Source organism: Alosa sapidissima, chromosome 9 (assembly GCF_018492685.1).
Source record: "Alosa sapidissima isolate fAloSap1 chromosome 9, fAloSap1.pri, whole genome shotgun sequence".
Lineage (NCBI taxonomy): Eukaryota > Metazoa > Chordata > Actinopteri > Clupeiformes > Clupeidae > Alosa > Alosa sapidissima.
Genome location: NC_055965.1, coordinates 37518563 through 37534552, shown reverse-complemented (window position 1 = coordinate 37534552; position 15990 = coordinate 37518563). Strand labels below are relative to the sequence as shown.

At 42.6% G+C, this 15990-nt stretch overlaps 2 protein-coding genes across 2 annotated transcripts in view; one reads left to right on the top strand and one right to left on the bottom strand.

The window, feature by feature from the left end:
* The window catches only part of LOC121718800 (NACHT, LRR and PYD domains-containing protein 12-like), a 58662-nt gene extending 49688 nt beyond the window's left edge, over positions 1–8974 (bottom strand). The window contains exons 1-2 of the mRNA XM_042104016.1: positions 8893–8974; positions 3655–3785 (exon numbers count right to left, since the gene is read on the bottom strand). The gene's annotated coding sequence lies outside the window, so the exon portion shown is untranslated. The remainder of the gene's footprint in view (positions 1–3654; positions 3786–8892) is intronic.
* Positions 8975–11410: 2436 nt separating this feature from the next.
* Positions 11411–15022, top strand: LOC121719008. The gene is made up of 5 exons (XM_042104508.1): positions 11411–11568; positions 12429–12554; positions 13595–13759; positions 14155–14268; positions 14457–15022. The coding sequence occupies exons 2-5, from the start codon at positions 12435–12437 to the stop codon at positions 14820–14822; spliced, it is 765 nt and encodes a 254-aa protein (XP_041960442.1). The 5' UTR covers positions 11411–11568; positions 12429–12434; the 3' UTR covers positions 14823–15022.
* The last annotated feature ends 968 nt before the right edge of the window (positions 15023–15990 follow it).

Below are 15990 nucleotides of genomic sequence, written 5' to 3'. Positions count from 1 at the left end.
CACATCAGACAAATGATCAAATACAGGTCGTTATTTTAAACCTCAGACAAATGATCACATACAGATCATCCTTCTCACCTCAGACAAATGATTACAGATCATCTTTCTCACCTCAGACAAATGATCAAATACAGATCATCCTTCACACCTCAGACAAATGATTCCATACAGATCATCCTTCACACCTCAGACAAATGATTCCATATAGATCATCCTTCAGACAAATGATTACAGATCATCCTTCACACCTCAGACAAATGATTCCATACAGATCATCCTTCAGACAAATGATCACATACAGATCATCCTTCACACCTCAGACAAATGACCACACACCTCAGACAAATGATCACATACAGATCATCCTTCACACCTCAGACAAATGATTCCATACAGATCATCCTTCTCACCTCAGACAAATGATCACATACAGATCATCCTTCACACCTCAGACAAATGATCAAATACAGATCATCCTTCACACCTCAGACAAATGATCACATACAGATCATCCTTCAGACAAATGATCACATACAGATCATCCTTCACACCTCAGACAAATGATTCCATATAGATCATCCTTCAGACAAATGATTCCAGATCATCTTTCACACCTCAGACAAATGATTCCATACAGATCATCCTTCACACCTCAGACAAATGACCACACACCTCAGACAAATGATCACATATAGATCATCCTTCACACCTCAGACAAATGATTCCATACAGATCATCCTTCACACCTCAGACAAATGATTCCATACAGATCATCCTTCACACCTCAGACAAATGATCAAATACAGATCATCCTTCACACCTCAGACAAATTATTACAGATCATTTTTCACACCTTAGACAAATGATTACAGATCATCTTTCACACCTTAGACAAATGATTCCATATAGATCATCCTTCACGCCTCAGACAAATAATCACATACAGATCATCCTTCATGCCTCAGACAAATGATTACAGATAATTCTTCACACCTCAGATAAATGATTACAGATCATTACAGATCATCCTTCATATCTCAGACAAATGATTCCATACAAATCATCCTTCAAGCCTCAGACAAATGATTACAGATCATCCTTCACACATCAGACAAATGATCAAATACAGGTCGTTATTTTACACCTCAGACAAATGATTCCATACAGATCATCCTTCACACCTCAGACAAATGATTCCATACAGATCATCCTTCACACATCAGACAAATGATCACATACAGATCATCCTTCAGACAAATGATTCCATATAGATCATCCTTCATACCTCAGACAAATGATTCCATACAGATCATCCTTCAGACAAATGATTCCATATAGATCATCCTTCATACCTCAGACAAATGATTCCATACAGATAATCCTTCAGACAAATGATTCCATATAGATCATCCTTCACACCTCAGACAAATGATCAAATACAGATCATCATTCACACCTCAGACAAATGATCACATACAGATCATCCTTCACACCTCAGACAAATGATTCCATACAGATCATCCTTCAGACAAATGATTCCATATAGATCATCCTTCATACCTCAGACAAATGATTCCATACAGATAATCCTTCAGACAAATGATTCCATATAGATCATCCTTCACACCTCAGACAAATGATCAAATACAGATCATCGTTCACACCTCAGACAAATGATCACATACAGATCATCCTTCACACATCAGACAAATGATTCCATACAGATCATCCTTCAGACAAATGATTCCATATAGATCATACTTCACACCTCAGACAAATGATTCCATATAGATCATACTTCACACCTCAGACAAATGATTGCATACAGATCATCCTTCTCACCTTAGACAAAGGATTCCATATAGATCATACTTATACACCTCAGACAAATGATTCCATATAGATCCTCCTTCACACCTCAGACAAATGATTCAATACAGATCATCCTTCATGCCTCAGACAAATGTTTACAGATCATCCTTCACACATCAGACAAATGATCAAATACAGGTCGTTATTTTACACCTCAGACAAATGATCACATACAGATCATCCTTCACACCTCAGACAAATGATTCCATACAGATCATCCTTCACACATCAGACAAATGATTCCATACAGATCATCCTTCACACCTCCAGACAAATGATCACATACAGATCATCCTTCGGACAAATGATTCCATATAGATCATCCTTCACACCTCAGACAAATGATCAAATACAGATCATCGTTCACACCTCAGACAAATGATCACATACAGATCATCCTTCACACGTCAGACAAATGATTCCATACAGATCATCCTTCAGACAAATGATTCCATATAGATCATCCTTCATACCTCAGACAAATGATTACAGATCATCCTTCACACCTCAGACAAATGATTCCATATAGATCATACTTCACACCTCAGACAAATGATTCCATATAGATCATACTTCACACCTCAGACAAATGATTCCATACAGATCATCCTTCTCACCTTAGACAAAGGATTCCATATAGATCATCCTTCAGACAAATGATTCCATATAGATCATCCTTCACACCTCAGACAAATGATTCCAAATAGATCATCCTTCACACCTCAGACAAATGATTCAATACAGATCATCATTCATGCCTCAGACAAATGATTTCAAATCATCCCCCTCTGACCTCAGACAAATGATCACATACAGATAATCCTTCACACCTCAGACAGATGATCACATACAGATCATCCTTCATACCTCAGACAAATGATCACATACAGATCATCCTTCACACCTCAGACAGGTGTCTGCAATGTAGTTTATTTCTCATAATTAGCTCACCAGTAAAATACAATCTTGGGTAAAAAGTCATTACAACTAATTGTGGATGATGCTACATGCCTTCACATCACAGACACAATAAAGTCCTAAGAAATAACTGCGCAAGTGTACTGTATTGGTATTGATATTAATTCATTATAACTAGTCTGTCTGTTAGATTTAATTATGTCTTACCCTTCTTTCATTATGATGTAAACATTTTTGTTGTGGCTTTATTTTGATTTAGAAAACCTCATAGACTTCAACCTATTCTTTCTGGAGTCTTTTTAACAACAAACTTTATGTTTAATGTTAATGTGCACTATAAAGTAGCAGGAACTGACAATGGCTCTGTGTGTATGTGTGTGTGTATATGCGCGCGTGCGTGTGCGTGTGTGTGTGTGTGTGTGTGTGCGCGCGCGCGCGTGTGTGCATGCGCGTGTGTGTGTGTGTGCGTGTGCGTGTGTGCGTGTGTGTGCATGCGCGTGTGTGTGTTTGTGCACGTGTGTGTGTGGCTACATGTGCACTATAAAGTAGCAGAAACTGACCATGGCTCTGTGTGTGTGTGTGTGTGTGTGTGTGTGCGCGCGCGCGCGTGTGCGTGTGTGTGCATGCGTGTGTGTGTGTGCGTGTGTGTGCATGTGTATGTGTGTGTGCGCGCGTGTGTGTGTGTGTGCGCGCGCGTACATGTTTGTTGATGTTTTATGTTTGTTTACGTTTTCATGTTTGTGTGTGGAAATACTGAGCAACACCAAAAGGATCAAAAGGACCAAAAAGAGCTGTTTGCTGACCCTGACAAAAAGACATTCGTACTCTCAGCTTGAAGCTATAAATCATGTGGAACAGACTCACTGTGACGGACTCCTTCCTGGTCCAGTCAATCCGCGTGGTTCGACGTGTTCATCTGACTCTACAGACACACACGGGCGATGTCACCAGGACACTGTGATGCTGTCATGAGAAGCGAGCAGCAGATAAGTGGTCTAGACACAGAGAAGAGGAAGCCACGTGTAGCAAAACAGGATGTCAGAATGTCACAAGTAGAAACCACAGTATTGGGTAAATAAATTATGAGTATTGGAAGTTTTCCCATTTACAAACACACTCACACACACACACACACACACACACACAAACTCGATACCCAGCACACACACATTCTCTCACACACACATTATCACATAATAAAACTAACAGACTCTCCTCTGTGTCTCTTACCTTATCTTTTCTCATCCTTTCTTCTCTCTCTCTCTTTTCTCATCCTTTCTTCTCTCTCTTCTCATCCCCTCTTCTCTCTCTCTTTTCTCATCCTTTCTTCTCTCTCTCTTCTCATCCTTTCTTCTCTCTCTCTTTTCTCATCCCCTCTTCTCTCTCTCTTTTCTCATCCTTTCTTCTCTCTCTCTCTTTTCTCATCCTTTCTTCTCTCTCTCTTTTCTCATCCCCTCTTCTCTCTCTCTTCTCATCCTTTCTTCTCTCTCTCTCTCTTCTCATCCCCTCTTCTCTCTCTCTCTCTTCTCATCCTTTCTTCTCTCTCTCTCTTTTCTCATCCCCTCTTCTCTCTCTCTCTTTTCTCATCCCCTCTTCTCTCTCTCTTCTCATCCCCTCTTCTCTCTCTCTCTCTTCTCATCCTTTCTTCTCTCTCTCTCTCTTCTCATCCCCTATTCTCTCTCTCTCTCTTCTCATCCTTTCTTCTCTCTCTCTCTTTTCTCATCCTTTCTTCTCTCTCTCTCTTTTCTCATCCCCTCTTCTCTCTCTCTCTTTTCTCATCCTTTCTTCTCTCTCTCTCTTTTCTCATTCCCTCTTCTCTCTCTCTCTTCTCATCCTTTCTTCTCTCTCTCTTTTCTCATCCTTTCTTCTCTCTCTCTCTCTTCTCATCCTTTCTTCTCTCTCTCTCTTCTCATCCTTTCTTTTCTCTCTCTCTCTTCTCATCCTTTCTTCTCTCTCTCTCTTTTCTCATTCCCTCTTCTCTCTCTCTCTTCTCATCCCCTCTTCTCTCTCTCTCTTCTCATCCTTTCTTCTCTCTCTCTCTCTTCTCATCCCCTCTTCTCTCTCTCTTTTCTCATCCCCTCTTCTCTCTCTCTTTTCTCATCCTTTCTTCTCTCTCTCTTCTCATCCTTTCTTCTCTCTCTCTCTCTTCTCATCCTTTCTTCTCTCTCTCTCTTTTCTCATTCCCTCTTCTCTCTCTCTCTTCTCATCCTTTCTTCTCTCTCTCTCTCTTCTCATCCTTTCTTCTCTCTCTCTCTTTTCTCATTCCCTCTTCTCTCTCTCTTTTCTCATCCTTTCTTCTCTCTCTCTTTTCTCATCCTTTCTTCTCTCTCTCTCTTTTCTCATTCCCTCTTCTCTCTCTCTCTTCTCATCCTTTCTTCTCTCTCTCTTCTCATCCTTTCTTCTCTCTCTCTCTTTTCTCATTCCCTCTTCTCTCTCTCTCTTCTCATCCTTTCTTCTCTCTCTCTCTCTTCTCATCCTTTCTTCTCTCTCTCTCTTTTCTCATTCCCTCTTCTCTCTCTCTTTTCTCATCCTTTCTTCTCTCTCTCTTCTCATCCCCTCTTCTCTCTCTCTTTTCTCATCCTTTCTTCTCTCTCTCTCTTCTCATCCTTTCTTCTCTCTCTCTTTTCTCATCCCCTCTTCTCTCTCTCTCTTCTCATCCTTTCTTCTCTCTCTCTCTCTTCTCATCCCCTCTTCTCTCTCTCTTTTCTCATCCTTTCTTCTCTCTCTCTCTCTTCTCATCCCCTCTTCTCTCTCTCTTTTCTCATCCCCTCTTCTCTCTCTCTCTTCTCATCCTTTCTTCTCTCTCTCTCTCTTCTCATCCCCTCTTCTCTCTCTCTCTTCTCATCCCCTCTTCTCTCTCTCTCTCTTCTCATCCCCTCTTCTCTCTCTCTCTTTTCTCATCCCCTCTTCTCTCTCTCTCTTCTCATCCCCTCTTCTCTCTCTCTCTCTTCTCATCCCCTCTTCTCTCTCTCTCTTTTCTCATCTCCATTTGACTTGCAATTCTTCCCACACTGGTATTGCTGCATCTCCTGTCTCTCCTGGTCGCCATAAGTATATTTACTCTTTTGATCCTGTGAGGGAAATTTGGTCTCTGCATTTAACCCAATCTGTGAATTAGTGAAACACACGCAGCACACAGTGAACACACAGTGAGGTGAAGCGCACACTAATCCCGGCGCAGTGAGCTGCCTGCATCAACAGCGGCGCTCGGGGAGCAGTGAGTGAGTCAGCCGTTCCTACTGGTTGGGGTTCGAATCGGCAACCCTCCAGTCACAAGTCCGAAGCGCTAACCAGTAGGCCACGGCTGCCCCAAAATATGATATGATCGCAAGTCTTATTTAAAGATTTTTTTATATTGCTCATGTAAATAGTGACATGAGCAATATAAAAAACAATATTGAGCTCTCTCCAGCTCCAAACAGGAAGGTGGTAAACTATGCTACAGCTGTAACCTATATCAGTGTTTCCCAAAGTCTGGGTCGCGACCCACGGGTGGGTCGCAGGAGATTTGATATGGGTCATCAGCACAATTTATGTTGTCTAATAGGCCTAACTTAGCCAGAAAAGCTATCAGTTTTCTATTAGGATATAGCAGAAAAGCTATCAGTTTTCTATTAGGATATAGCAGAAAAGCTATCAGTTTTCTATTAGGATATAGCTTGTTTACCACAGTCACGTCCCTTTGTGCAATTTTGCATTTAGAAGAGCTCTGAAACTGGGGGGAGAACGCGTCGCAGAAGGGACAGCGTGGACATCTCACTCACAAAATTAAACATTTCTGTGGGGCGCCTGCCATGGACCTCGCAGTTGCAAAATGCAAGGGACATGAATAAGCCTATTTGCACAAACATTAACGGACACCAGCTCTTCAACTTGACCGATTCAAATCTAGTAAACTAAAGCAGACATGCGTATACCAGACATGGCTATTCAATTTGCGTCATAGGCTGTAGATAGTTTCAATTGTAGATGCACTCTTTAAAGTAAATAGCAACCTCCTCACATTCCTTATTATTTCGGATTTAAATCACTCAACAGTGCATTATATTAGCCTACTATTTAAATGGACATTTTAAACATGTTCCTCTTGTTTTCCACCTTGCAAACTCTACTAGGCTACAATAAAGGTGCAATATCTTTTGACTGTTGTGCAAAAGCCATAGCTTGCCACAACATCAAACAACCACAATTAGGCTACAATATAACGACTTGAGTTACTTGCTATATTTACATAGGAATTGACAGTGTTATGGATCCATTTGTCTGCAACGCAACGTAGCCTACAACATTTCTCTTTAGGAACAGCTTACTATGCTTAAGAGTGACAACTGTGTAGCATGTGAGAATACCCCCAAGAAAAGTTTGAGAACCTGTGGCCTAAAACAATATGATTGCATGCAGGTTGCATGTTAGATCTGGAGTGAGATGGGTCGCGATCGTCATTTTTAAAAAGTGGGTCCCTAGATAAAAAGTTTGGGAAACACTGGCCTATATGATTATTTGTTATTTTGTTTCCTATAGATTATATTGGCGATTCCGTGTGACAGAACAACTATATATCGGTTATGGATGTCACACATGAAACAGTGCCGCAGAAGCACAACAATATGACTTAGATATGAGTAGGCTATCGTTTGTTCCTGTTAGTACATCTAGTGCATGATGGGAAATCATTTCAAGGAATCTAGTTGCGGCCTTGTAAATACTGACCCTGCAAAACCACTGCCGTCCCAACATTGTAGTTCATTTGTAGCCCATGTGGACTCTTGTGTCCAACAACTTTAATGTGAACTTGGGAATTTGCCGTTTCTGTCACTTGAAAGCTGCATATCCTTCTTTCACAAGTGTCTTACACCATATGTTCAAGCAAATACAGTTGTATTTAAGATTAGCGAGAATATGTTTTAACCTTTGTTGTAGCATCCATGTTTTTCACACATGAAAACTCGCAGTGGGAAAAGCAACGCAATCACAGGCGGTCCCTGATATTCCCAGATGGCATGAATGTACCAAAAGATCTGCTCTTATTCCCACGTTAGGTGACGAGAATTATGATGTTCTTTCCCCATGCGCTTGAACACACCGATAGCCCAACCGACGTTGTAAGTCCAGCTGGACCTTGTCCATTTTTACAGCTATAAAAGTGCCATCAAGACAGCCGTGAAATGATAGCGGTTTTAGTGTATGCCTAACATATTTTTGCAGGGGGAACGAATCATACCAGAAATACATTCATTGCAAAACCATACCATTTTTTTCATCATGACAGTTTTGCTCTCCAAAGTGAAAAAAATCCCTACACATATGGCTATTCTAAGCTATCAAATGTGTCAACATAACATGCACACACACACACACACACACACACACACACACACACAAACACATGCACACACACACACACACACACACACACAAACACATGCACACACACACACACACAAACACATGCACACGCACACAAACACACACACACACACACACACACAAACACACACACACGCACACAAACACACACACACACAAACACACACACACACACACACACACACACTCACACACACATATGCACAGTCCATGTTGTAACATGGTAACATGTTTTAGGCAAAGTCCTCTCTCCTTTCCTCTCCTTTCTCCTGAGGCTCTGTGTTTGTTGATGGTTTAGTCCAAGCGTACATGTTTGTTGATGACTTGTTGATGGTTTAGTCCAAGCGTATATGTTTGTTGATGACTATGTTTGTTGACGGTTTAGTCGCTCAATTGTGTTTTATGCCCCCAACGTCGTCTTCCAGGCAGCGCTGACTTAAAGGCACCTAACCCTAACCCTAACCCATGCCTAGCCCTAGTGCCTTCCAGGCAGCGCTGCCTTGAAGACAACGTTGGGGTCATAAAACACCAAGAAACGGTTTAGTCCAAGCATACATGTTTGTTTCCCATGTATTGAGATTCACAGTTTTTTTTTGTGTGCAAACTCTGAGCAACACCCAAAGGACCAGAAACAGCTATTAGTTGACTGACAAAAATACATTCTCCACTTAAAGGACACATGAGAGCTATAAGTCATATGGTGACAAAAAGACAAGTCATGCAGAATAGACTCACTGTGACAGATTCCTTCCTGGTCTGCTCTGTGTGCTTAGACGTGCTCACTTGCGGGGTGTATTCCTGCAACCACGGGCGATGTCACTAGAACAACGTAATGCTGCCAGATGAGAAACAAGCAGCAGAGAACACGTATTAACACAGAAAAAAAGGAAGTGAGTTATATTTAAACAGGAAGGTGTCATCATACCACAGAGTCCTGGGAAACTTTCCAATTTATAAACAAACACACACACACACACACACACACACGCACACACACACATAGCCATTCACTCACACATACACACACACACTCCTACACACACACACACACACACACACACTCCTACACACACACTCACACACACACACACACACACACACACACACACACACACACAAACACACACACACACACACACTCACACACACACACACACTCCTACACACACACACACACACACACACTCACAAAAAACCAAGAAAAGACAAAAATACTGCTTGAAGAATTGGATGCCAAGGTTACATGAGTTCTTTACTTTTCAGCACTTTGGGGATGTTAACAAAATGCGGCGTAATATCCACTTGCAGGTTACAATGTTGTAGAAAATATAAAAAGAGTAAATCCACAAAAGAGAGTACAATAAAAGTAGTAATCCACAAACGGAGAAGAGAATACAATAGTAATCCACAAACGGAGAAAAAGAGTAAGTCCTCAAAAAGGGAAAACTCCGCTGATTATCGTTCTGCAGTCTCTCACTGTCGGAGTAGCAGTGCGATCCCGGCAACAGGTGGTGCGGAGTTACGGTCCGCGGCTTCAGCCTGGCAACAAAGTTCCAACACTTGGCTTCTCAACGAAGTACGGACAACGAATCCTAACAATGAAGCGTAACAGCAAAAAGCACGTAGCAGTAGAAGAAAAGAGAAGAAGCAGCCCGATCGTTTAGTTCGGCCCCTATTTATACTAGGTGGACTTGACCTCCCCCACACATTCCTGAGACAAATCAATCCTATTCTCCCACGACAGTTTAGAACCTTCTAGAAGTTCCCACGATGGCTGGGAATATTCTCACGTTAGCTGGGAAAATTCTCACGATAGCTAATACATTCTAGAAGTCACTGATCTTAACCAACAATTTAAGATGACACGCATTAACATACTTCTCCAGGTTACATTTCGGAGATGATACATTACATTCAGGTTTACAGATAGTTTCCAGAGGTTACACAAACAGTTTACATTCAATGGCAATTATAACCATGTGACACATTACAATTAGCAACATACACTTTTACAGTCATCAAGAGAGATCGGTTACATTCTTACAGGTTACAAACACTTATGGCATTAACTCTTCACACAATGCAATCTGAATACATTCATTTAAACAGTTTAAGGCACTTTACCCATTTCACAGTTTGAGACATACAATTCTTTACATGCATAATTCCCTAGACTTTACAAGGTCAGGCTACTAAAATACTTGTAATGATACATTTCATTCATCGCACTTTATTATTTATTATGAGGTCATTGTTTGCAGTTATGGTTCATTTTCCATTCTTTTATTCACATTCAATAATCATCAACTATTTCTGAGGTCAGGGTGATCTGGTTTAGTAATCCTGCACATTGTTCAACATCTGCTTCAACACATTCATTCACTTCCACACTTTCAGGTGAACTTAATTCAAGAGTAGGTTGCAAGGTCATTGGTTTAACATTACGATTCAATTCCTGGTCAGTTTCTTTCCTAATTTGTCTAATCATATTTTCTAGATCAGAGAGATTACCTTGATAGCTAGCGCTGAATCTAGCCTTTCTGCGTTTTCGCCTTGTAAGACGTATTGATTTTGTGCTATCGCTCTGGGGTCCATACGGTTGGTGTTCTGGCAACACGTCACCATAGACAGTAAGGTGTTTGCCTCCAAGTGTTGCCCATAAACAATAAGGTGTTTGCCTCCAAGTGTTGCCCATAGACAGTAAGGTGTTTGCCCCCAAGTGATGCCCATAAACAATAAGGTGTTTGCCCCCAAGTGCTGCCCATAGACAGTAAGGTGTTTGCCCCCAAGTGTTGCCCATAAACAATAAGGTGTTTGCCCCCAAGTGCTGCCCATAGACAGTAAGGTGTTTGCCCCCAGCAATATAGCAGCCACATTGACATATGCCACCTAATAGAACTCAACATACAGTACAATGCGTCTAGGTTTCTATACAGGTATCAGCAAGATTAACCCCGCCTTCATACAACCACAAGCTATTGGCCACAGCAAGATTAACCCCGCCTTCATACAACCACAAGCTATTGGCCCCAGCAAGATTAACCCCGCCTTCATACAACCACAAGCTATTGGCCCCAGCAAGACTAAGACTATTAATAGTAGTAGCAGCAGTAGTAGTATTAATATGAGTAGATCATGTTGACCAGTTCATTTTAAAAGCCTCCTCAGTCACATCTTCGAAGGCAATAGATAATTCCAGCAAGTAAATAATTATTTGTGTATTTGGGTTGTTTCCTTACTGTATGAGAGGGTAAGAGTGTTTGTCCAAATGTCTGTGTGTGTGTTTGGGGTGGCTGTAGCTTCCCTCTGTATGTGAGTTGTGTTCAAAGTGGAGTCGTGAGCTGCTGGCCAATCACAAGTCTCAGGGGAGTCCCACAGCGCTGGCCAGAGGAGAAGTGGGAGGCGGCCAAGGTACTCCAGCACCATAATACTGCAATAAAACTCTCCAGCACCACAATACTGCAATAAAACTCTCCAGCACCACAATACTGCAATAAAACTCTCCAGCACCACAATACTGCAATAAAACTCTCCAGCACCATAATACTGCAATAAAACTCTCACAGACACTGCAACACTGTCACCCAGAAGGGACTCTATCACTCTCACAGACACAGGAATACTGTCACCCAGAAGGGACTCTATCACTCTCACAGACACAGGAATACTGTCACCCAGAAGGGACTCTATCACCATAATACTGCAATAAAACTCTCACAGACACTGTCACACTGTCACCCAGAAGGGACTCTATCACTCTCACAGACACAGGAATACTGTCACACTGTCACCCAGAAGGGACTCTATCACTCTCACAGACACAGTAATACTGTCACCCAGAAGGGATTCTATCACTCTCACAGACACTGCAATACTGTCACCCAGAAGGGACTCTATCACTCTCACAGACACAGGAATACTGTCACCCAGAAGGGACTCTATCACCATAATACTGCAATAAAACTCTCACAGACACTGTCACACTGTCACCCAGAAGGGACTCTATCACTCTCACAGACACAGGAATACTGTCACACTGTCACCCAGAAGGGACTCTATCACTCTCACAGACACAGGAATACTGTCACCCAGAAGGGACTCTATCACTCTCACAGACACAGGAATACTGTCACACTGTCACCCAGAAGGGACTCTATCACTCTCACAGACACTGTAATACTGTCACCCAGAAGGGACTCTATCACTCTCACAGACACAGTAATACTGTCACCCAGAAGGTGGGCAACACAAGTCATGCTCTGTTCCAACAGGTGTACATGCCAGGTGGCCACAAGACTCATGTCAAGTTTGATGACTTTGACATTGCGGCTCTCATCAACCTGATGAGTCGCTGCACTCACTTCCACAGACTCATCAAAGCCAGCGGGCTCCAAAAGGTGAGTATCCAGTTGAGCACTGATTACTTTGACATCACTGCTCTCATCAGGCTGTGTTGGTCGATTCTTTTGAAGCACTGCTGAGAAATAAGATATAGAAAGTGTTCAAGTTTGGGAGAATAAAAGGTTATGAGGATCCTGAATAGTTCTGGAACAGTTCTGGACAGCTTTTTCTAGAGCCTTCTGAAGTACTGAAGTCTACGTGTTTCCCAGAGCTTTTTCAAAGAGATAATTTCCCCTATCCATAGGACCCCTTGAGTATTGCACTCAGACCAGTATAAGCAAGTATATAAGTATAAGTATATATAATCTTTTGATCCCGTAAGGGAAATTTGGTTTCTGCATTTGGTCGCTCTGCATTTGGTCGCTTTGTTAAAAAGGCGTCAGCCAAATGTAATGCAATTAATCCCAATCCCAGTAAAACACACAGTGAGGTGAAACACACACTAATCCCGGCACAGTGAGCTGCCTGCAACAACAACGGCGCTCGGGGAGCAGTGAGGGGTTAGGTGCCTTGCTCAAGGGCACTTCAGCCGTTCCTACTGGTCAGGGTTCGAACTGGCAACCCTCTGGTTACAAGTCCGAAGCGCTAACCAGTAGGCCACAGCTGCCCTCAACCAACCACCATCTCACAACGTCAGCCAAATCTCACAACCTCAGCCCACCTACATTCCAACCTCATCTTAGTCTCTTTCCAACCAAGTACCGACCATGTCAGAGCCCATCAACATGTGTCCCTTAGTCTCTTTCCAACCAAGTTCTGACCATGTCAGAGATTGCCCATCAACATGTGTCCCTTAGTCTCTTTCAAACCAAGATCCAACCATGTCAGAGCCCATCAACATGTCCCTTAGTCTCTTTCCAACCAAGTTCCGACCATGTCAGAGATTGCCCATCAACATGTGTCCCTTAGTCTCTTTCCAACCAAGTTCCGACCATGTCAGAGATTGCCCATCAACATGTGTTCCTTAGTCTCTTTCCAACCAAGTTCCGACCATGTCAGAGATTGCCCATCAACATGCATCCCTTTCCTGTCTTAGCTCATTGAGAGTGTGACGGAGGTGAGGAACAAGGTGATGCACTCTCCTGACTTCACCATGAGCACAGGAGACCTCAAGACACACCTGGAGAAGATCACACGCCTGGAGCGGGTCCTCGAGCCATATGTCCCAGAGATGAAGAGTCTATCAGAGGAGATTGATAAAGTGAGTATCCCGTCAGAGGTTTGAGTCGATTCCTCAAGACATATGCCCCAAAGATGAAGAGCCTATCAGAGGAGATTTACACGGTCAGATAACTCTGACATGTTGTGTGTTTATAATCGTGGAGAAATTTAGAAATATAGAGAAATATAGTTCAGAGATGTACAAGAGTGCTGATTGAAGTAAATGCACTGACTGGGTCTCAGGAGGTTATTCAGGAGATGAACGTTAGTGGTGCTTTGTTAAATATGTACACACAAAAACATATTTTGTATTTGAGCTGTATTTGTCTGTATGTTCTTGCTTTTTTAAATTGAACATTTCTGTATCCACTCATGGGCTCTCATGAAGTTGCTCAGGAGATGTTTAACAAGTGGTGGACATTTCTTTCCTCACAGGGCACAGGAGAACAGAGTCTGGAGGAGTTCAAAGAGATGGAACTGTTGGTGATGGTGGAGGAGATTGGCTTCATCTCAGTGTCTTTTTCAGATGGGCCAACAACTCACTCTGAGGTAAGAAACTTCTGGCAAAAAATGGAAGTATGGGTCAAGGCCTGATTTGTGTCTGACAAATGAAAAGTGTGTTTAACAACTAAAGTTAAAATATAGATTTGTGTCTAAACCACTAGACATGTTACAGGAAGTTGCTCAGGAGATGTTTGAGTTACTGAGTAGACCCATGTGTGCATTTGTGTTTGCAGGACGGATCCCAGCAGCTGATAGTGCTGGTGGACAGTCTGTGGTCGTTCATGGAGCAACACCAGGATCTGCAGCAGGCACTCAGTATTCAGATGGCCTACCTGCTCTCTCTGAAGGAACACAAGGAGCAGCTCATGGAGGCTCTCGCCAAGGTCCAGGAGAATCAGAAACAGCTCTATCTGAATATTAAGAAAATTCACCAGTATAAACGAACGATCTTGGACTATCAAAAACAGCTAGAAAAACAACAAGAGGAATTAGGTCAACGGAACACTTTTGCCATCCGTCTGGCTAGAGTGAGCATTATCCTGAGACTCTTATCAGGATATTCCCCCAGCCTACCTGTTAAAGCTGTGGTTCTGATTTGATCACTCGCTTTCAACCCACCACCTCCCCTCAAGCTTCCCATCTTCAGTTGAAATCCTTGCCACAGACACTTTGCTTTCTTCTCTTTTTGCAAATCTGAAACATGAACTAGTGAAATAATAGACATGTTTAATTCATTGGGCTACTGTTTAAATACTTTATATAATGTTTGTATGACAACAATTACATACTGCAACTTTAATATACTTTATCAGCAAAAATGTATACAGTTGAATGAATTGAGTATAGAATTCCTGGAGTCAATAAATCAACTCACTGGTATATGTCTCCCCCTGGTGGCTATAGTTGTTATTAAATTCAAAGTATTGAAGAAATGATCCAATCAGTCTCCTCACAAAATAGCCTAGTTGACACCAGACCCTTCTCAGTTGTTAACTGAGAGTGGATCTGGGGAAGTGTCATTCACAGCCCATTTCTGAAGGGGCGTCACCAACAGATGCTGATCAAAATGCCTCCGGAAGCAATTGGAGAGACTGAAAACCAATCAGAGCAGCGAAAGAGATGACCAATGCAGAGCGACAGCAACACACTATTGCAACAGTTGTGGAGAGAACCGTGACGAATGAAAAACACGTTTTGATGAAAAACACACAATTGCTTATGGAGCCGCGGCCCACTGGTTAGCGCTTCAGCCGCGGCCCACTGGTTAGCACTTCAGCCGCGGCCCACTGGTTAGCACTTCAGCCGCGGCCCACTGGTTAGCACTTCAGCAGCGGCCCACTGGTTAGCACTTCAGCCGTGGCCCACTGGTTAGCACTCTGGACTTGTAACCGGAGGGTTGCCGTGCCGTGGCCCACTGGTTAGCACTTCGGACTTGTAACCGGAGGGTTGCCGGTTCAAACCTCGACCAGTGGGCCACGGCTGAAGTGCCCTTGAGCAAGGCACCTAACCCCTCACTGCTCCCCGAGCGCCGCCGTTGTAGCAGGCAGCTTACTGCGCCGGGATTAGTGTGTGCTTCACCTCACTGTGTGTTCACTGTGTGCTGAGTGTGTTTCACTAATTCACAGATTGGGATAAATGCAGAGACCAAATGTCCCTCACGGGATCAAAAGAGTATATGATAGATAGATAGATAGATAGATACTTTATTGATCCCCAAGGGGAAATTCAGGAAATATATACTTATACTGATAGCTAATATTTTGTCCC

What these genes read in the sequence shown, in the direction of transcription:
- LOC121719008 (XM_042104508.1), top strand. Translation starts at nt 12,435, where the DNA reads ATGCCAGGTGGCCACAAGACTCATGTCAAGTTTGATGACTTTGACATT. An exon ending in AAGCCAGCGGGCTCCAAAAG is followed by an intron (nt 12,555 to 13,594) that starts GTGAGTATCCAG and finishes TTCCTGTCTTAG; the next exon opens with CTCATTGAGAGTGTGACGGA. An exon ending in GGCCAACAACTCACTCTGAG is followed by an intron (nt 14,269 to 14,456) that starts GTAAGAAACTTC and finishes TTGTGTTTGCAG; the next exon opens with GACGGATCCCAGCAGCTGAT.